The following is a 22,417-nucleotide window of genomic DNA, read 5'->3' as shown; positions in this document are numbered from 1 at the left end:
GACCAACACATTGGAGGCAATGTAGGGTTCAATGTCTTGCCCAAGGACACTTTGACATGTGGACAGGAGGAGGAGCCAGGATTCGAACCGCCGACCCAGGGATCAGTGGACGACCTGCTCTACCTCCTGAGCCACAGCCGCCCTATGACTCTCAGGGCAGACACTCTACACCACAATGCCACTCAGCTGGCACCTTGATCATAGCTTGATGAGAGAAAAAATAAATAATAATAATGTTAATCTACTGTACAATATAATTAATATTGTGGGCATAATGGGCTACACATGTAATGGAACACAGTCAGTATAACAGCTCAGAATCTGAGCGACGCTGTATTTACGTATATAAGATGCTGTTACATTTGAGGGGCTGTCACTTTATTTGGCTAGTTGCCAATCGCTCAATCTCTACAAAGGAAATGCCCTAGTGGACCGATATCCAAAGAATATATTTTTCCTTTTCATGGAAACTTGTAGCGGCCGCTGGCAGTTTAGCCGGGGTGCCAGGCAGTCAGAGAATACGGTCAGCAATCCTGCTGCAAGGGTCTGATAAAACAACAACAACCCCTAAAAAACTGCAAACAGAGCAACCTTCAGTGTTCCCACAGTGTATCATACAATATGTTTGTGGCACTGTGCAATTTCAGCCCCGCACAGCAGCTCAATGTGTTGTTCAAGCCCACAGTATATGGAGCCACTTCAATATGTAAGTTCAATACAATGTTCAGCACGTCACTGTATAAACTCCCCACTTGAGTCAATGCCAGTCTGGGTCACATTCGTCACAATGTAATGTATAAAAGGTTCTTGCTCATTCGAGACGGTTATGATAATATGGTTATTCCGTTTCAATTCCCCAGAGAAATGGACCTCACGTCAATGCATACACACTGCAGCAACTGCATCCACATATAGGGCTGCGACTATTGATTTGTTTTCCTAGCGATGTTCTATCGATTACTTTTTCAGATAAATCAAATTATCTTGTGTGTTTAGTGTGTTTTCTTAGGGCCGCTAGCCCCTCCAACGCCTGCCTTTTGAAACGACATCATATGGCAAGTCTCTATACCGATTTGTTTTTGTATATAACGTATGTTTAGAAGATATTTATATCAACGAATCGTTGTGAATAAATTCAGTAGATTTACTGTACACACACACACGCGCACATGCGCATGCGCACGCGCACACACACACACCATTACACTTGACATTAAACCTGTCAACTACAAAGGGAAATACTTCTTGAAAAGTTCTAGCCTTCGATCCCCTCGTCTTCGCCTCATTGGAAAAGAAGACATTGTTGACCCCTAGCCTTCCAGATTCCAGATTACAGACTTCCACCATTATGGGTATTTCCTCTTTCAAGTGGCTTCATGCTCTGTAAATGTAGGCTTAGTATATAGCTGATAAGAGATAGTGACAGATAATGAAAAGCCAAGGACAACATATCATATAAAAGAGGCACAGGTACAAAGACAGTGTTGATTTCGTCGACTAATACTATGACGGAAAATGTTCGACTACGTTTTTCCACTGACAAATGAAATGGAAACTACATTTAAACTAAGCTATGATGACTAAAACTAAGACTAAATTCATTGACACGAGTGGACAAGAGATCCAGTATAAGTGAAAGACACAAGTCATTTTACACTTGGTTGCATGCTGAAAATAGCAGATCTACAAGCTCAAAACGTGTTGTGAGCTTGGAGATCAGCTATTTTCAGCAAGTGTAAAATCAGCCAATTACGACGACATCAAGGCCCGCCAGAATACATTTTAGTCGACTAAATCAACTGTAGATTTAGTCGACTAAAATTAGACTAACACTACAACATTCCAGGTGACAAAAATGTGACTAAAACTAAATTAAAACTATTCAAAAGACAGACGGGTATACAGTACAGCGGCTACTCTGACAAAGCCGCCCAGACTCAGACATATCTGTTGATGTGCTATTCAAGGAACGCAACAATATGCAAAGCAATACTAACTAATCCTGTCCACTATCTTTAACAGAATATGCCACAGACGAGAAAAAAGGTCATTATTTTCCATTGCAAATTTGTTCTTTCGTTCTTTTGTATTATGAGAAGGAGCGGATTGAAATAACCCAAAAAATATGGATCGACAATCAAATATGGATCGACAATGTCCGAGACATTATTTTCCGTTAATTGTGTTCGGCACTCATCTAACTGAATCGTTGATTGGATTAATTTAATTAAGAATGCATTAACTTGGCTCATGTAACCACAACTGAGTGACAATGACATGGCACAGGTCAGATTCAGAATGAGTTTTGGGTTACAGTGTGCTGCTGATATTGCGAATGTAGTTACATAAAGTCCAGGTCCTAATTTTCACTGAATTTCAACGCCATCTCGGCTACAGTTCTCTGTGGCTCACCAAATGTGTGTGCAATTATTAACTGTCCACTTTGTCGCTTTAAAAAAATAATAATTCATGGTCATTATCGAAAGGCGACACTGCTGTTCCATGCCACTTATGCTCCGCTTCGGAAATGGTCCCCATGGGGGATGACAGGACAAAACGGCATGTGTCACAAAGACACAAGGTCACGATGGAGTCAGGGGGTTTCAGACATGTTGAGGCTACATGTTGAGGCACGGTCAGGGTGCTAGTGTTGAGAGTATCAAGGCTGTGTGCACATTGAGAGTATGGTTATGTGTTGAGGGTATTAGTACATGTTGAGGGTATGGTAACGTAGTTACTTACTTACGGGGGAAATATAGGTGAACTCACATTTCACACCTGCACGATTATGCACCAATCACTCTTCCATCCCCAACGTCCCAGGTGGACCTTGGCTGTTGCCAAGGCAACCCAGAGAGAGAGAGCTGGTCTGGTGGAGGAGACGGATAAGGGAATGAGGTAGAAGGCATGTCTTGAATCAGGCAATCATCACCAGGCATGCTATAGGTTCATCACCCATTGGGACGTGTTAAAAAGAATCCAACCTCTCAGATTAGCCCGTCTGTGAATCAATGCAAGGAAACAAGTGTGCCTCTTGTTTGCATCTATATGGTGTGTGTGTGTGTGTGTGTGTGTGTGTGTGTGTGTGTGTGTGTGTGTGTGTGTGTGTGTGTGTGTGTGTGTGTGTGTGTGTGTGTGTGTGTGTGTCATTTTCTATTCACGTTGGTGTGTAATAGGGAGCCGGTGATGTTCCAGAGAGGGAAGCCAAAGGAGAGATCAGAGATCTCAAACATTGCAAGACAGACATACTTGGGGCTGTATGCGGATATACTGTTCTGCTGTCCTCTCTCTCTCTCTCTCTCTCTCTCTCTCCCCCCCTTGCTTTAATTCAGTGTCTCTGGAACACCCCACCCCACCCCGCCCCGTCCTGCCCTGCCCCACATATCCCTCTTAGTTTAGACTCATCCATAGTACGGTGGCAGCTGAATAGCACATTATTGCATTTCACACACAATATCGGCAGACATCAATTCTGTCTGAGCTCTCCTTCACACTCCAGCGCCGCCCACATAACAACTGGCCTTTTTTATTTTACTGCACCTGCTGATGGTGTGTGTGTGTGTGTGTGTGTGTGTGTGTGTGTGTGTGTGTGTGTGTGTGTGTGTGTGTGTGTGTGTGTGTGTGTGTGTGTGTGTGTGTGTGTGTGTGTGTGTGTGTGTGTGTGTGTGTGTGTGTGTGTGTGTGTGTGTGTGTGTGTGTGTGTGTGTGTGTGTGTGTGTGTGTGTGTGTGTGTGTGTGTGTGTGTGTGTGTGTGTGTGTGTGTGTGTGTGTGTGTGTGTGTGTGTGTGTGTGTGTGTGTGTGTGTGTGTGTGTGTGTGTGTGTGTGTGTGTGTGTGTGTGTGTGTGTGTGTGTGTGTGTGTGTGTGTGTGTGTGTGTGTGTGTGTGTGTGTGTGTGTGTGTGTGTGTGTGTGTGTGTGTGTGTGTGTGTGTGTGTGTGTGTGTGTGTGTGTGTGTGTGTGTGTGTGTGTGTGTGTGTGTGTGTGTGTGTGTGTGTGTGTGTGTGTGCGTGCGCGTGCGTGCGTGCGCCGGTACATGAAAAAGTAGGACCTCTACCACAGACAAAGTAACATAAGTTGTGCACGCACGGACACGGCACACACGTACGCTCTCTTACAAACACGCGCGCACACACACACGCACACCCATGAACAGAAATCACTAGCCCTTGTCCCTTTTTTATTTGACTCTCTTCAGGGTGAAAGACCAAGTGCAGCTTCTCTCATGCAGACAGGGGAAATTAGTTGTTATCCAAATTTTCATCCCGCAGGATTTCAGGCAATTAGTGAGTCGTTGTGTCACTCAGAGGGCAGATGGGGACACATCATTACAAAGCAGTGGCTCAGAGCCTAAAGTAACTGGAATTGTGCATTTAGATTGATTAAGACCCTGTGGAATTAAACAAAACTCACTTTACGTCCTCATGTTGTTGTATATAGGTATTATGAAGTCTCAATTTAAACCCTTCATCATTTCACACATTCCTTTCCATGACTATGCTCTACTATGTGCATACAAAAAAACATACCAGTACACATCCACAGTAGGGCCTTGTTGACCTTGTTGGTACTAGTTGACTAGTTGATAAGAAAATAAAAACAAATGTTTTTCCCCCCCGTTTTTGTAGGCCCCAAGATCAGCTAGATTATAGTCACCAATGTAAACCGTTTTAAAATGTACAATTATTATTATTATTATTATCATTATTTTTTTACATAATAGGTAGTTAAAGAACTAGTCGACTTGTCGACTAGTAAACTAGGCAACTAGTCAACTAGTAATAATCACTAGAAGTGAAAGCCCTAATCCACAGATATTCACCCAAGCAGATATGTCCCCTCTTTCCTTCTCACTTTAGCAAGTGGCACCTGTTGTTTTGGTCCAGAGGGTTTGTGTTAACACGTCGCACGTATCATGCACAGAACAGGGCCTGGTCTACTGGAATTGTTATGTGAGTGACGCAGCACTGAGGCCTGGGGTAACCATGCTAAACCCAAACCGATCAATAGCAGTAGAAACAGCCAGCTATCGCATTGTGAGAGACCTACAGTATAGCAAACTAAAAGCCAGTTCCCACTCGCTTGAATATATATATACTACAGTACATACATTTTCAAAATAAATGAATATAAGTAACACAAAAGTAACTCAAGTAAATTAACTAGTTACTTTTAAAGTGGTTTTAAAGTACGGTAACTATTTTGAGAGCAGTTACTAACTATAGTTACTTTATAACTCTTTTAGACCTGTTACAACGTCCTTCTGTGTCATTTTAGTTGTGCATAAAGCATGGGTTCAGTAGGTATTAGATGGAGCCCGCACACCACAGGTATAAGAAAGACGTTCTTTTTTGAAATACTGACTGTCAGTATTTCAATAAAGAAGGTCTTTCTTATACCTGTGGTGTGCGGGCCCCATCCAATACCTACTGAAGTTTATTTAGTCCAGCACCCAGCCTGTCGATATTGCATATTCTACGTCAGCATAAAGCATGGGTTCCCAAACCTTTCAACCCCCGACCCCAAGAAAAATCATTAACATGGTGAATCACATCTTGATGACATCATCAAGATGTGATTCACATTGTTAATGATTTTTTCCAAGACGGTGCGAGCTGACACGTCGTAATCTTGCAGATCTGTTCTTTTCTTCCCATACATTGGTCATTTCTGGTTGCCTTTTATGGTGTTAAATGGGGCGTGTGTCAATGCTAATGATCTACATGGGAGCGTGCTTGTGATACACTCACAGCTGGAATAAATTGGATTGGATTGGAATCCATCATGCGTTTCACCTCCGCAACCTGCACAAATCAAAGGCTCCGCACCCTCTTTCATGAATCTCACGTCAAAGTGTGCTTAGGATACGCCACTCCTTACACGCTAATATTGTCGGAAATTGATGAACAGCTTGGGAAATGAGGCCCATTAGTTCTATGAATGACCGGCCCAGTGCCCACAGTATACTATACACTGCTGGAACGGTGATATCATATTACCACGGATCTTCACTGTTTGTTTACATCAACCTCCGACAAACCTTGACACAATGTGTATATCTCTCTCCCCATTAATTAATTGCTATCTGGTTGTGTAAGTAGTCCCTTGGAGGATTCTCAGACAACCTTTCTTCAAACCCGTCCACAGTACGTTGCTGATAGATTGCAGAAATAAACCTAATAGAAAGCTGAAAAATCTATTTGCACGGTGATGGAGTGTCCAATTATGATGCCAGTAAGCATAACTCTTTTCGAGAGAGAGAGAGAGAGAGAGAGAGAGAGAGATCTGCGACAAGTTGAGTTAAATTAGACGGTCTTCCAGCCTGCAGATGGATTTTGTATTGTGTCTCAAATACATATTCTATTATGCCCAAATACCTAGTCTTGCGTGTTTTATAGACACCTCTTGCCATTATAACGTGGGAAGGACTCTCCCACTGACTATATGCCAGCAATCTACAGGTACTGTATGTTGATGTCTTACCCAGCAATCCAGCAGTATTCCAGAGGAAACGCAGTATTGTACATGTCGAAAGTGATTCTCAAACATCATAGTTCATAATAGTTTTGAACGTACACATGCTTGCACAGATGCATGCATGCACATACAGTAAACACACACACACACACACACACACACACACACACGATATTGTGACAGAAGAGAGTGCAGCAAATAAAAGCGTCATAAAAGCCTTCAGCACCAATGCTTTCCCCTTGCTTGTCAGTGTAATCCCCCCCCACCTCCCACCCCCCCATCTCAATCACTGCCTCCCTCGCTCTTCTCTCCGCGTCCCGCCGTCCCTGTGGAAATAAACAACACCACTGAACCGAGTGGGGAGGCATTACGAGGTATAGTGAGGGAGGCTGACTCATACTTTGAAAGTCAATGTTGGGTATTGCGTAAAGTACGTATTACTTATTACTCCTTAGAAAAAGTAATAATATTATATTACTTATTACTTGGAATCAAGACTAATATAATTATATCATATTACTATAACATATTAGGCTACTTTTGTGCGCCCCCCACCCGCAAAAAACACAATCTGCTCAGTCAGCTTCTTTTAGAACTGAATCCAATTGTTTTGAATAATATTAAGAAGAAGAGTGAGTCACCAATCAGCGAAAATGGCTATAAAATGAAGCAACAATCTCTCTTGATCTTTTAAATGAAATGTTTTCAAGCCAACAGCCAACAAAACAAAAACAAAAAAGTAATACCGGTACGTAATATGTGCATGCTATTTTTACAAAGTAAATGGGTATAATATTACTGTTTTGGCAGAGTAATACCTTACACTACTCGTTACTGGGAAAAGTAATAATATTACAGTAATCTATTACTAGTAACTATAGTTACTGCCCAACACTGTTGAAAGTAAAGGGATACAGTAGCTTCTATAAAAGAGAGCATCCATCCAGGGGGGGGGGGGGGGGGATAAGAGACATAGACAGACAGATGGCACGAACAAACAATCACTGAGACATTGTGACATGCAGCATCTAGCCATGAAATTATTCAAGCTACGAGCTGTAGCACACCACCCTCCTTCAGTGGGAGAGGGAGCGGGAGACACAGAAGGGATTAAAGACAGTCTGACAGAGTCCAACTTAAAGACAGTCTGAAAGAGTCCAACTTAAAGACAGTCTGACAGAGTCCAACTTAAAGACAGTCTGACAGAGTCCAACTTAAAGACGGTCTGACAGAGTCCAACTTAAAGACGGTCTGACAGAGTCCAACTTAAAGACAGTCTGACAGAGTCCAACTTAAAGACAGTCTGACAGAGTCCAACTTAAAGACAGTCTGACAGAGTCCAACTTAAAGACAGTCTGACAGAGTCCAACTTAAAGACAGTCTGACAGAGTCCAACTTAAAGACGGTCTGACAGAGTCCAACTTAAAGACGGTCTGACAGAGTCCAACTTAAAGACAGTCTGACAGAGTCCAACTTAAAGACAGTCTGACAGAGTCCAACTTAAAGACAGTCTGACAGAGTCCAACTTAAGAGGAATGCAACCTCATTTGTTCTCAATCGAATACTTGTCCGTACTTTTGTCAGTGTTGCTTTACTTACTCTCTTCTTTTGCATCCGTCTCAATGACCCCCGGCATGCCCTGCCCACCCCACCACCGCCAACAACTCCCTCTTCTAATTCCTTCTGTCCCTCTCCATTTCCCGCATACCTCCGTCTCGTCTCTCGGCTATGCATTCAGAAGTGACATTGTGAGATCGATCTCAACACACAGGCGCATTAGTTCAATAAGCGGTTTCTGCTTTGTCAAGCAGCAGTTCAATCAATGCCTCCTGTTCCCTATACACATGGACCAGACAACGGCTGGCAACTCCCATGCACCGCGCGTGTGTGTGTGTGTGTGTTGCTTGCATAGCCCCTGTGTGCTCACGCGTGTGTATAAGCACAATACTTGTAGTGGAGTAAAAGTGCAATTTTTGCATTTTCCTTTGAGATGTAGTGGAGTAGAAGTAAATGTACTGAGAATTAGAAATACAATACAAAAATACCTAAAAACTGTACTTAGGTACAGTACTTAAGTACATGTAGCCTACTTAGTTACTTCCCACCACTGCTGAAATGTTTTACCACAAGCTCTGACAACACACCTGCTTATAGTCTGGAGAGAAACTGACCTTTTGACCTTCAGGCCGTATACAAGGACACGCTGTGATTGGCCAGTAGCCATGAGTGGCAGTTGGGGCAAACTCTCTCACCAGAACATGTTTTACTATTCGCAACTCGAAGGGCCCCGCTCGGCGCTGTAACTCGCTCACTTTGGCTCGCTCGGTGGTGTCTCACGTGGCTCAAGTTCGCTTGAGATGGCGGGTGGGCCTCCGTTGCAGTCTAGTCTAGAGTAATATATTTAGTTCTAGTCCGCAGTTGTTGGAGGCAAGAGGCGAGAGGCACTTCCGCGTTGGCCACAGAAGCGGGGCGTGGTTGTAAGTAAGCACAACCTGCCTAGGATTTTGCGCTCGTTCGTTTCGTGGTATGGCTTTCTTCAGCAACATTAGCTGTTGTTGCCACTCGCTCCGCGTTGCCGCGTTCAGAGTATGAGTTTTTATGCCGTTCAGACTCCCATTGGCTTAGGAGGCAGCCAATGACTAGGTCGCTAGGAGGCAGCCAATCATTACTATGTCGTGTTTAGAGTCGTCTTTACGGGCGTCAGTAGTGGTGTGTGCAAATGTAAGCCAGGCTGCTTCGCACCTGGCAAAAATCCCCCAAAATTATCTTTAAAAAGAACGAAAATACAAGCTCACGAGTCACAACACATTCTATTTTCGGCGAATGTTAGGGTTCAAGTAGTTAAACACAACTTCTCTCTTCCACCTGCCTTTCCACCTGTCCCCTGCACACATCTCTCTCTCTTTCTGTGTCTCTCCATCTGCCACTGCTCTTCTTCTCTCTTGACGTACGTCAAAATATTTGCCATGTCTTTCTCTGTCTTAAACCTCTACTCACTGTGACTCCCCTGCCATTACATTCTGATTATTATGACAGAGCATACTGCCTCTTCTGCTCGTTCCTAGAAATTAAATGAGGCCTAGTTGGGGAAGCCTTCAAGTCAATTTTCTCCTTTACCACACATTAAATCTCTTTACCTTCAGCTTCTCATTACGCGGTCCTACACGTTTAAGATTCTTCTATCCTGCAGCATAAGCTATTTCCGTGGGGCCATGTTGTGACAAATGTGTTCTACAGTACCGTATGTAAGGTTGTAGGGCCTGGGGTATATTAGTATTCACCTCTTCCTGGCGAGAGAGGGAGGGAAAAAAGCAATGACAAATTAGGGAGCAGACACGAAGTATCCCAAGAAGAGAGACCATCACTCTTATTAGAGTCAAAGTTCATGCGGCGAGGGACTATCTCGGTTCCTCCCCGGTCTTCTCCCCATGCCCCATGCAGTCCTCGACAGCAGTGGGGGAAAGTAACTAAGTACATTTACTTATGTACTGTACTTAAGTATAGTTTTGAGGTGTTTGTACTTTTTTTTATTCCACTACAATTATTTGAAAACTTGAGTTACGACTAGTTACTTTAGATTTAGATTATTATTACAAAACATACACGAACCACTTCAGCCTAATGAGTAGCCTATAGTATACTTTCTACCGTACTACCGTGTACTTTAAAAGTACATTGATCAAGCCAATACTTTTACTCAAGTGCCTTTTCAATTCCGGACTTTTATACGTCTAACTGAGTATTTCTATATTGCAGTATTGATACTTTTTATCAGTAAAACATTTGAGCACTTTCTCCACCACCACTGGGAAACAGAGTCTTCTCCGTCCTTGACACCGCGGGACAGAAGGGGACAGGGAGGGGAAGCAGGAGACTAATGTACAGCATGCAGACAATGAAAGAGAGGAGTGGCATGATCGATGGCAACTCATGTATTGACTACGCACAAGTGTGTGTGAGCAGGGCCAAGCCTGTGTACTGTATACTCGCATGTGTGCTCATGCACACGAGTCCTTGCATGTGTGCTGTGGGCACGTTCATGGGTGCACGGCAACCCCCCCCCCCCGCCCCAACTACAGTGGTTGGGCTGGGGGCCAGCAGGGTGTGCTGTATTGATGGACGAGGAACATCCTTTGCCGTTTCAGCAGTGCGAGTGCTTAAAGCACCCGGGGCCCCCGGGGAAGAGCCGTGCCACAGGCTCCCCCACTCCAGTGACTTATAGACCTGCCATTACAGGCCCCGGGGCTGCCGGTGGGTGTGGGGGTGTGGGGAGCCTCCCTTCCTCTCTCCCACGTGAGACGGAAGCCATTAGCCATCTCTCAAGACATTTCTTAAAGGCTATAAACCTCTGCTGAATTTCGCAAGATGATCTGTGAAATAATGTTGATGTATGAAGAGGCGGTGCATTGGGGGAGGGCGATTAATGGAGACTAATGGCGGAGTTACCGGGCAAAGAATATTCCAAGTTGTTTACTCATTATGGCTCTCGAGCTCCTTTTGACTGGTGTGTTTGTTTGTTTGGTTTCCTTTCCTCTTGTCTCGATCTGAGCCGCTCTCTGTCTGGTAAAGATAATATAGCCCACATGGAAGGGACGGAACAGATTGTAACAAATGAGATTAAATAACGTAGTGTGGTTATTTAGTTTTTCCTTCACTGCCGCTGTGAATCCCTGCAGGCCTAGTACAACCTTAATATATACTGGTTGCTGGCCTACACACACACACACACACACACACACACACACACACACACACACACACACACACACACACACACACACATACAGTACCGTACATTATTTGTGTGTGTGAAACAATAATGCCTGTATTACAGACATTCATTGTTTTGAGCCTTTTGGCTGTGACAACGTTCTTTTTCAATCTGTTTCAGATAACAATCTGAAATTGTTATCTTGGAACAGAGAAAAAAAATCCCAATCATCATCCCAGAGTTGTGTACAGACGATGTTTGGCTCTCCCAGCAGCAGAGGGGGGCAACAATGATTACATGTGGTATAATAATAGCCTACAATATCTGGGTACACATCTGTTGTGAGAACTCAATGGCTAAGTTATATAATAGAAACGACTAAATATGCAAGACATATTTCTAGACAGTAGACACTCATTTTGGAGCATACTATAACCAATCAGCATGTGAGTCATGTCAATCATGTAATGTTGCAAAACTGTACATTACAAATCATGAATGAAATGAAAAATATAAAGGAGTATAAATGAGTGTAAAGTTTTGACAAAAAATATATACCGGTATTTAATTTTATCTTTTATTTTTAAAATGTTTGGCCACCAGCCCTACAATTTCTGATTGTTTTGTTGCAGTATATTGAGTTAAACAACTCTGTCTGTATGCTTCTTCAGTGCTCCCAGCATTGCTGTGTCCAGGGACTGAACCATTAATGACACTATTAGACTTAATTTACTGCCCAAACTAATAACCTCAAATGGGGAGTGTGATGAGAATATCACACATTGCATGCTCTCTCACACACACACACACACACACACCCGCACACACACACACACACACACACACACACACACACACACACACACACACCACACGCATGCACTAAGTGCAAGCATGCGACACACACTCACACAAGCATGATCTGAAAGCCCTGTGCTCTCAATCGGTGCTAATGTAATGAAATCAGTCATCCTGCTCCTCTCTCTCTCTCTCTCTCTCACACACACACTCCCTCCCAGCACTGCTCTCATTTGTATCCGTCGTCGTCTCATCTCTTATTTCTTTACCACGCACACTGTGCACATTATATCCACCAACTTACCCATAATATTCCTTAGAAGGAGATACATTAAATAAATAAACACAAGGAGAGTAGTTACCATGTCTCTCCACCAGGGCTCCCTGTGGCTTTATTGCTGCACTGAATGTCTAGCCCTGTCGGCAAATATGCTAATGAGGCATGATGAGTCCTTGCGTCTATGCTAATCTGTTAGCACTGGGTGGGACGTTGTGTTACGGTGGCCCTGGCTGCTCAGAAAAGAGGCTACGCCACAGTGGAGACTGACAGAGATAAGTCTATCTGACAGTGGAACTGTGGAGGTGTTGCTCTCTCTGTAAAAGTACACACCAGGGGAGTAATCAAAGTGATGTGTTATCAATGTGCATTCTGATTTGGCATCATATATCAGAAAAGTCCATTATTCATTAGCTGCACGTTCTTCCTCGATAGTAAAAGACATGGGCTTGAAAGTTTTACACCGTCACCGCCTTCATCTATCCAAGGGCAAATTGTCTACGATTTATCCAGGAGCAGATTGTGCACCTAGTAACGTTACTAGGGCTCTAGATCCTAGTATTTCCCTCTATATAAGATATACAACCTCCTGATGTGTCCAAAATGTGTTGTGAGTTGGTAGATTGCAGGCTTGGTCATTTTTGTCCCCATATGTTCACCTCAGTTTATGCCTGCCTGCCTCTTGCTCTGACATAACGATGTCTTCATATGGCACTTCTGGAGGGAGCTTGTAGACCATATATTCAACGCCACATGAAAGCAGTATAAGCTACTTTGATGTTGCCAAGTTTTTGTCGTCTCGTCTGCTCGCCTTGTTTTTATACCGAGGCATGGAGGTCATGGTTGTTGACTCAGCATCATCACTCCCCCCTGATGAGCTTATTGGACACCAGCTGTGTGCAGTCAAATCAGTTACTAACCAATTATTGCCAGAGAGCAGGCTTTTATGGAAAGTTAAGCCAATGAAAAACATTGTCCTTGTTGAACCTTATGTGTCTTTTCAGTGGACTTTTCCTGCTGTGCAATAGAGGCAGTTTTAATGCATCACTCTTACAATGTTAATGGGGTATTAAGTATGGTCTTGTAGTGCTTTTTGTTTATCAGTAAAAGTTAAAAAAGGAGATTCATACTTTGAAGTCAAACATGGTCAGACCACAGACATGGTTGTGTACAGCCCAAACGTGACAGAGCTTCATCTCTCGTCCTCCGGGTGCTTACGTTTGTTCTCTGTGAACTACTTACGTTTGTTAGACATATTAACAACTTCCAACTACAGCTTCCTGTGAGGCTAGGTTTAGGGTTGGGTTTTGGGTACGGTGTCGCACTCATGACTGTAGGACTGTTAGTATGTTGGACCAAACACAAGCATCCCTCCTCCTCAGACCATACAATAGAGTAGAATGGTTTGGATGCAATGGTGTGTGTGGTGGTGCGCTGCCAGTAAGCTGGCCTACCGTCTTGAGAGCCCTCCTCTCGCTCTCTCTCCCTCTCCAGAGTTCAGTCCGGTTCCGTCCCTGTGGAGAGAGAGAGTTTCAGCCAAAGTCCAACACATGCTCTAGCCAGCTCCTTCACAGCGTGGGAGTGTGTAAAACTGTGACTCCACTGCATGTGAGCTGATTGCGAGGCCGCACGCACGCGTGTGTGGTTTTGTGCACGTGCTTGTATGCGTCTGGGATCTTTTCCCAGCGTTATCTACATTGTCAGGCTTTGGATGTTTGAGACACCATTATACCTGAAATTGTTATTTATTATATTTCCCCTGGCAGGATATTAGCTGATAGCTGAGATAGGCTATGCATGTTTTTGCGAATAGTTTATTTTGTAAAGACAAACCAGGATGAATTGCATCCAGCTGCCTTTTGTGTATTACTGTATTTTTAGCTAATGTTTAAGCCAGTTTTCCGTACCTGTCCTTGGAGCATGCCTACACATAGAAATGGAAGCTATGGTGTCCTTTAAGCAACCTTTGCACTTAAAAGTCAGAGCTAACGTGCCATTTGCTGAAAGAGAGTTCAACTAATGCAAGTAGCAGAATATCTCTGTGCATGGATTACATAATGTTCTCCTGGGTTTCTAGAGTATTATGCATATTATGTGCGCGCTTGTGTGCAGTTTGTGGGGTATGCACAACTGTGGGATTGAACTCCTCCCTATACCCATCCTCTGTATTTCATTTCACTGGACTCTGCCCAGGCAGTATACATCTACCTTTCACTGGACTCTGCCCAGGCAGTATACATCTACCTTTCACTGGACTCTGCCCAGGCAGTATACATCTACCTTTCACTTCCCCAAGCTCACCACATTAACCCTGACATATGTCCCTATTCTGGGCATGTCATAATTGGGAGAATTCTCAAAATTAGCCTGCTTATTTATTTATTTTCTTTGTCATACAAAGCAGTGTCATGCAGTGATTGACTTACAAGCTGTTGTGCATTATTGCGTTATTGTCACCACGGTCACAAACTGTCCACTGGCCTCACTAATTAACCTCTCTCTCTCTCCCCCCCCCCCCCCCCTCCCCATGCAGCATTGCCCAGCTATACGTGTGGGAACCCTGGGCAGCTGCTCAATGGCCTCCAGCAGGGCTCCACCTTCAACATAGGAGACAAGATCCGCTACAGCTGCAGCCCGGGCTACGTGCTGGAGGGCCACACCACCCTGTCCTGCCTGGCCACCTCTGCCGGCACCGCCGCCTGGGACTTCCCCCTGCCCTACTGCAGAGGTACACTGGGATTCAGTGGTTCTCTGCACAACCTTTTCATGTCAAGGACCACCAAATTGACACTTATTATAGCCCCCCCGCCCCCCATTTAACTGATGCCTGGTGGTCAGTCGGAGCTCGGAGGCCCACCTGAGGGTGGAGGCCAGTTTCAATTGAAACTGGTGAAACATGGCAAGGCCTTGTGTGTGTGTGTGTGTGTGTGTGTGTGTGTGTGTGTGTGTGTGTGTGTGTGTGTGTGTGTGTGTGTGTGTGTGTGTGTGTGTGTGTGTGTGTGTGTGTGTGTGTGTGTGTGTGTGTGTGTGTGTGTGTGTGTGTGTGTGTGTGTGTGTGTGTGTGTGTGTGTGTGTGTGTGTGCGTGCGTGCGTGCGTGCGTGCGTGCGCGTGCGTGCGTGCGTGCGCGCGTGCGCTTACATGTGTGTGTGGCCCGTGGTGTGTGTCAGAGGGCCTGCTGAGCAGAGCGTGTGATGCCGTGCCATCTGTAGTCAGGCTGGGAGTCAGGAAGCCCACACAACATGGCCGCCGCATGTGAGCCGAGCGCCAGAACAAGCCTCGATCCACCTCCAACCTTATAACTACCCACGCAGGTTATTAGAAACTATAACGATAAAACAAATAAAAATAAACATTTTTGTTAACTGAACTAAATACAAGCTTGAAAAGGTAAAGAAAAACGATAACTAACTGAAACTGTATTGTATTGTATTGTGTTTACAAAACTAACTAAAATTAACTGAAATGATATAGACAAAATGCCCTTATAGTTAACTGAATATATATATATATATATATATGTATTTTTATATATATATATATATATATATATATATATATATATATATATATATATATATTTATATAAATGCTATAAACTTGAGCCACGGGAGACACAACTCGAAGCCCTCACGACTCAGCCCTGTTTGAGTTGCGCCCCGTTATGGACAGAATCAGTGCTGTAAATTGGCTCCTGGAGCTACCTTGGCTCCAGGGTAACAACATCATTTAATTAATAAAAAAAAGAAGTATCCCCCCAAGGCAATGCCAACACTGAGGCATATTTATTTCCTCACCATGAAGTAACCTCGCATCAGTGCCACCAAAATATCCACCTCGGAGGAAAGTCTGGTAAGATGGGCAGTGTCTGTAGGCCAATCAGAGGCAGTCGGGGCGTTACCATGGTTAAAGACGGACGTAGTATTGAATGACGTGGGTAGGCCTCAATAGAATGTGTATAATAGGATGTTGCCCGTTTGGCCCGCCCACAGCCCTCCACTTCCAGTGGTGCGCCTATGTTTTCATTCCCACTCTGACATGAATCATGATGCGTACTGTAACATCTTTGGGTAAAGCGCTGTGAAGCAGGAAGGTGTGAAGCAATTTAATTAAATTCGTCATATTGAGGATTATTTTGGATTAGCGCTAAATAAAACGATTAAGACTTTGACATGCCCCAAACCTTTCGACAAACTTATCACAGCCTATAGACCACATGTGTGTGCAACAACTCAACTTAAATTTGCAGATTTGCTTCGTGAGGTATTTGTGGCAATAGTTCCACACACATATAATTGTATTATTATTATTTAGTTATTTTTTCCCCCATAATTTGAATCTCATCCTCTACTAAGGTTATGCATTTTGGTTCTAAACACATCTCTCCCTTTCTCTCCATCTCGCTCCTGCTCTCACCTGCACCGGGGCACACCACATGGAAATAACGTGCTCAGGCACCCAAGGATGTCATTATGCCACTTCCTCAGCACAAATTACACGGCAACACGTTTTTTTCAAACTGGCAATTTCCACCTCGGTTAATTGAGGTCTACCGGCGCACGTACAAGTCAGTATACACACCTGAGCACTCACTCACTATGCATAACTGTGCTGTTAATGTCCCTACAGCGCCTGCCCGTTTGTGTTAAAGAGCAGAATTGGCATCGCTGCCCCCACCGTTCCCAGACTCAGGGGAGGTCTACAGTGCATGCTGCTAGTACTGTTGGATAATTGAGTCACGGATGATACCCAACCTCTTGTTTTGTCTTTCCCTTTTTAAGATGTATTTTCTTTGGGTAAAGTGTGTGTCCTTGGCTGTAGAGTCTAGAGGTTGGAATCCACCGTGATTTTGCTTGGCGTAAGGGTAGGGGGGTTGAATGGGAGGAGTATTGTAGATGGAGGCGATATGTCCTCTGGCAGGTGACTCAGCGTTGTTATGGATCCCACCACAGTTCTAGGAAAGCCCTGCTGTGATTGGCCAGTAGTTGCTGGGATAACTTTGTCGTTTTTGCAACTATGCCTAAACCTAAACCTAACCCCAGTAAACTTATGCCTGACCGGGAACCAATCAGAATAAGGCAGGTCTGTCCTAGAACGTTGGTGGGATTCATAATCAGTCAGTAGGGTGCAAATAGCACTGGCATCACAGAGCTGTCAGTATATCACATTTGTAGGATCGGCCTCAGGTCTTACTGGGTTAATCTATACTCTGTCGTACAGTGGTATCGCTTGTCAGGCTCAGCCAAATTACAGTATACTAGAGCGGTGCCCGTGGGGCCTCTACAGCGGTGCCCGTTGGGCACTGGCCTACTTGGAACGATGCAAGTTGGAAATGCATGCCCCACCCAGATATTATGTCCGTGTCCCTTTTATGCCCATATATGGAGTTCTTTGTCAGGCATGCCCAAATATAGAGTCTATGCAGACGTCAGAATGATGTCAGAACAGTTCTTTGTCAGGCATGCCAAAATATGGAGTCTGGCCCGGGCAGAGGCCTTCTGTGGCGGTTCTGGACAACCGTGGGTCCGTCCGACCGACCGGAGTGCCCGGTGATCGACATCACCGGGCACTCCCTGTGGGGGTGTGGAATGTGTGTGTCGAATTTGAAGTCGGTGGGGCGAACGGTTCTCGAGTTATGTGGATTACAGACGTACAGATGCATGAGTGCATTTTAGGCCAATGTCCAACTTTCCCCAGCCCGGATGTAGGGGAATAGTTAGACTAGAGCGGTGCCCGTTGGAGCCTCTAAAGCGGTGCCGGTTGGGCACTGGCCTAACTGGAACGATGCAAGTTGGTAATGAATGCCCCACCCTGATATTATGTGTCCCCTTTATGCCCATATATGGAGTTCTTTGTCAGGCATGCCCAAATATGGAGTCTATGCAGACATCAGAATGATGTCAGAACCGGCCAGCTCCATATAGACACTGGGCAGGGGCCCTGTCCAGAGTCCGGGCAGAGGCCTTTTGGGGGCGGTTCTGGACAACCGTGGGTCTGACCGACTCGACACCGGGCATTGCACCCCCTGTAGCGGGGTGGAACGTGTGTGCCGAATTTGAAGTCGGTGGGGCGAACGGTTCTCGAGTTACGTGGATTACAGACGGACGTATAGACAGAGACTTGGTGCATGTATAGTTAGTTGTATTCGGCTGCAGACGCCTATCTCAAAATATTTAGGGACTGTCCTTCCACCGGTTGAAGCGGCGTGACATCAGCGGTGGCGGGATGGAAACGCACACCGTCGAGCCGAAGGGAAAACGAAGTGACATTTGCTGCTGACAAGAGATTAAAATAAATGTCTTAATGCAACGCGTCCCCCTCCTCTCTGGTGCGGATAAAGAACACGCACACAAAGTTGAGCCGTTGTCGAAAGGCCCCCCCGCTGCGGTGGATCTTCAGCCAGATTTAAGACTTTACAAATTTTTACATTTTCCAAAGGCCCGGCTGCGGAAAGGCTGCGTAACGGAGCGAGTGGGAGGAGGCGACGGAGGGGGAGAGTTTAGTTTGCTCCTCAAGTGTGAAGAAGGAGAGTCTGCCGTGGAATATCAATCTGCACCGCGGTGTCCTTTCTTCTCACCGAGCTCTACCCTCCACTTCCTGTCTCTTCCCACTGCAGCCGTCACCTGTCAGCCCCCCCCCCCCCCTCTTCCCTTCATTGTCCGACTCCCCGTCCCAGCCTGTCACCTGTCATCCGCTTCATTCGTGGTATACCCTCTCTCCCTGCCACCGCCCCGTCTCTTCAAGTTCACACCTCACAGATTTCCCCTCTTCCGTGCATGCCTTCGCTACCCTCCCTCCCTCCCTCCCCCCCCCCCTCCCAGGAGAGGGGTTGCTGTGGTGACAGCTTGGATGGATGATTGGCAGCTGGGCCCAACCCTTGTGAGCCCTCCCAGCCTTCCTTGAGATCTCTCACACACACTCACAGACACACACATGCACGCACCCTGTACACGTACATGCACTCTTTCTGCTAGCCAGTCTCTGCTTATCAACCCCTCTCTCTCTCTCCCCCCCCCCCCTTGTTCGCTCTCTCTCTCTATTTGTATTCTTCATCATCGCGCGTGCGCACACACACACACACACACACACACACACACACACACACACACACACACACACACACACACACAAAAGGCCTTTGGTTGGCCCATGTGTGTCTGTCCATTTTGTCCATCAAAGCTTGCAAAATGCGAGGCCTCTCAGCTTCAGTAGGCCAAGGACCTCGACTCCTGAGTATTTTTCAAATTCTTCAATGGCTGCTTTGTCAACAATCATCATTTTGACATGTGGCATGCCATGTAGGTCACTCATTCAAAGGGGAGTGACCTCCAGGGGTCATTGAGGAGCCGGTCACAGGGCGTCCTCAACAAAAAATTCAACATTTAAGCCCTGTCTTATTGAACGTGTACACGTGAACACATTGTGAGTGGCCGAATTGGCTATTTTCGAAAACTGTTGACCACCCTGGGTACAGCCAAATGCATATCAATGTGGGTGTCCTTGACATAAACCACTGATCCAACCAACCAAATCAGTAGGCTATCTAATAGTATGTTTACCAGTTCATGTGTCAAATCCTTTCATAATTATAGCCTACCGTACAATGCAAAAGCACCACACCAATGCATGAGGATCCAAATCTAAAGTGGTGACGAAAACCACTTTCCACTTTCTCACAACATAACAAGCAAGCACACTTCATCTCCTTAGAACAATCCTAAATGAGGCCAAGAATTGCGGTGATTAACACAAATAGTAATTAATTAGAATGTGAATCTCTCTCCCTTTGCTTTGCGTTGCGTTGCATCACACCCTCCTCCAAACATGGGGCTGTAGGACTATGACTGTAGGGCATTTCCAACTCTATGAATTGTGACTTCTGTCTCTTCCGACCCCTGCGGTGGAAATAGCAGACGTAGAAATAACGCACTCTAATTCGTATCCTCCTGAATCCAAAAGACGATGTCTGCACACTTCGTCCATAGACTTCGAGGCAAAACAATAGCATTATCATTTCTTAATGAAAGTGTTTTGTTAGTGACTCTAAATTTCCTGCAGTGCTCAAAGGGGTGAACAGTTCAAGAGAGGAAAACTAAACTTTTTTCGTGAAATAATCTTTCGTAAAAGTTCCATAGTCCCAAAAGATATTAGTTAACCCATTCAGCACGGGAACACCTTTTGGTGTCATTATATTATACTTTAGCTATTGCGAAATAGCAGATCTACAAGCTCATAGCACTGCACCGAGTGCCGCGATACAAAGATATCTTTGAGTATATATTCTTTCAGAGCAAACGTTTTTATCTCAAAACTTTGCTTCTCCCTGGAAGAACATATTCTCAGATGGGGGTCTGCAGCCAAATTCAGATATTTCTGGGGGTCCTTGACATGAAAGGTTTGAGAACCACTCACATACTGTAGAGACATAGGTTTTTCAGAAAACTGTTTTTTATTAGAATCGGCCTCAGGTCTAAATAGGTCAACTGGATCTTTTCCTGTCTGATTTGCAGCTGACGACGGTTGCGGGGGCACCCTGCGCGGCCAGAGTGGGGTGATCACCAGCCCCAACTACCCCGGGGAGTACAGCAACAACGCTGACTGCACGTGGACCGTGCTGGCGGAACCCGGAGACACCATCGCCCTGGTCTTCTCCGACTTCCAGCTCGAGGACGACTATGACCTTCTGGAGGTCAGCGGCACGGACGGCTCCTCGCAGTGGTGAGTACACACACCCCGGCCGTCGTCGTTGTTGGATTTGAGCCAATAAACCTGCCTGCATGAGTACCTCAGGTTTATCTTTTTGGGTGGGGGTGGGGGTGGGGGTGGGGGGGCAGCTGTGGCTCAGGAGTTAGAGCAGCTCGTCCAATGATCCGTGGGTCGGATCCTGCATGGCTCCACCTGTCCACATGTCAAAGTGTCCTTGGGCAAGACACTGAGCCCCACATTGCCTTCAGTGAGTCGGTCGGTGTGTGAGCTTGCCACCATTGGTGTGTGAATGTATAGTGCATGGGAAGTGAGGATGCTGGCGGCGACTGTTCGCCGCTTCACCTCCCAACGTATGAATGAATGGACCACTGTAAAGAGCTTTGAGCACATTATTATTATTATTTGTATAGCGCGTTTCAATAACGAGGCAATTCAATGTGCTTTTCATAAAACATCAAGCAAAAGATGCATTAGGAAAAACAATGCTGTAGTGTAAAAGAACAAAAGTCAATACATCTCAATGAAAAGAGCCGGCAAGGAGTTTTTTGTCTGTGATTTAAACGGTCTGTGAGTTGCAGCATCAGACCTGCGGTTTTCTGGGAGTTTGTTGCAAATAATGCTAATTCATTTGACCGAGGCCAGAACGACCTCAACGTCATGATGTTTTGATAAGAGCTTTGTTTTTGTTTTTGAGCATGAGGGCACCTCCTTCCTTCCCTGATGTTCTGCAAGCATATCTCTCTCGCTCGCGCGCACACACACACACACACACACACACACACACACACACACACACACACACACCTACAATGAGCAAATTAAGCAGTTTATTGGTTCTAAATGTGGGTTTTGGTATATTTTGGGTTCATTGCCCTGCCCTAACCTGGGGTGAGATATTGGGCACGTTCAGAAATAGCGCACTGAGCGCACTGTGCAATGCAAACTAATAGGCGAGTGTGCTCCGGTGCAGTATTTCCGAACGTGCCCATAGAAAGGAAGGTTGGGGGCGGATAGCTCCACAGATGGTTTGGCAGGGTATAGGGAATGATTCAAGCCCAGGTGGTGGTGAAGCTGCTCCAGCCCTGGGCAGTGCATGGTGGACACAGTACTCACATGTAAAAGTCTGGAATTCAAAATGTACTTAAAGTGCCAAAAGTAACAGTACTCCTTGTGCAGGACGTCCCCTTTCACATGTTCAATGTATACTAAAATAGCCGATCTACAAGCTGACAATGCATCGCATCGTGGCACATTTTGATCTTGTAGATCTGCTATTTTCCGATATCTGAAATATATATTGTGCTGAAGTGATTAGTGTGTTTTGTAAGTAGCTAGTAACTAAAGTTTCCAAATAATTACAGTGGAGTTAAAGTACAATATATTGCCTCTGAGATGTAGTGGAGTAGAAGTAAAAGTATGAAAATACTGAAGTAAAGTACACATACCTAAAAAG

General features: G+C 45.1%; 1 protein-coding gene across 1 annotated transcript in view; it reads left to right on the top strand.

Annotated features, from left to right (window-relative positions):
• Positions 1-22,417, top strand: part of csmd2 (CUB and Sushi multiple domains 2) — a gene marked incomplete at both ends in the record, with an annotated part of 362,644 nt that overhangs the window by 73,820 nt on the left and 266,407 nt on the right. The window contains 2 exons of the mRNA XM_080787142.1: positions 14,794-14,988; positions 20,769-20,976. Coding sequence (XP_080643268.1) covers positions 14,794-14,988; positions 20,769-20,976 — 403 coding nt within the window. The remainder of the gene's footprint in view (positions 1-14,793; positions 14,989-20,768; positions 20,977-22,417) is intronic.

Source organism: Protomyctophum bolini (assembly GCF_963924005.1).
Source record: "Protomyctophum bolini genome assembly, chromosome: 17".
Taxonomy (NCBI): domain Eukaryota; kingdom Metazoa; phylum Chordata; class Actinopteri; order Myctophiformes; family Myctophidae; genus Protomyctophum; species Protomyctophum bolini.
Note: the sequence above shows the minus strand (reverse complement) of the source record. Positions and strands in the feature narration are given on the sequence as shown.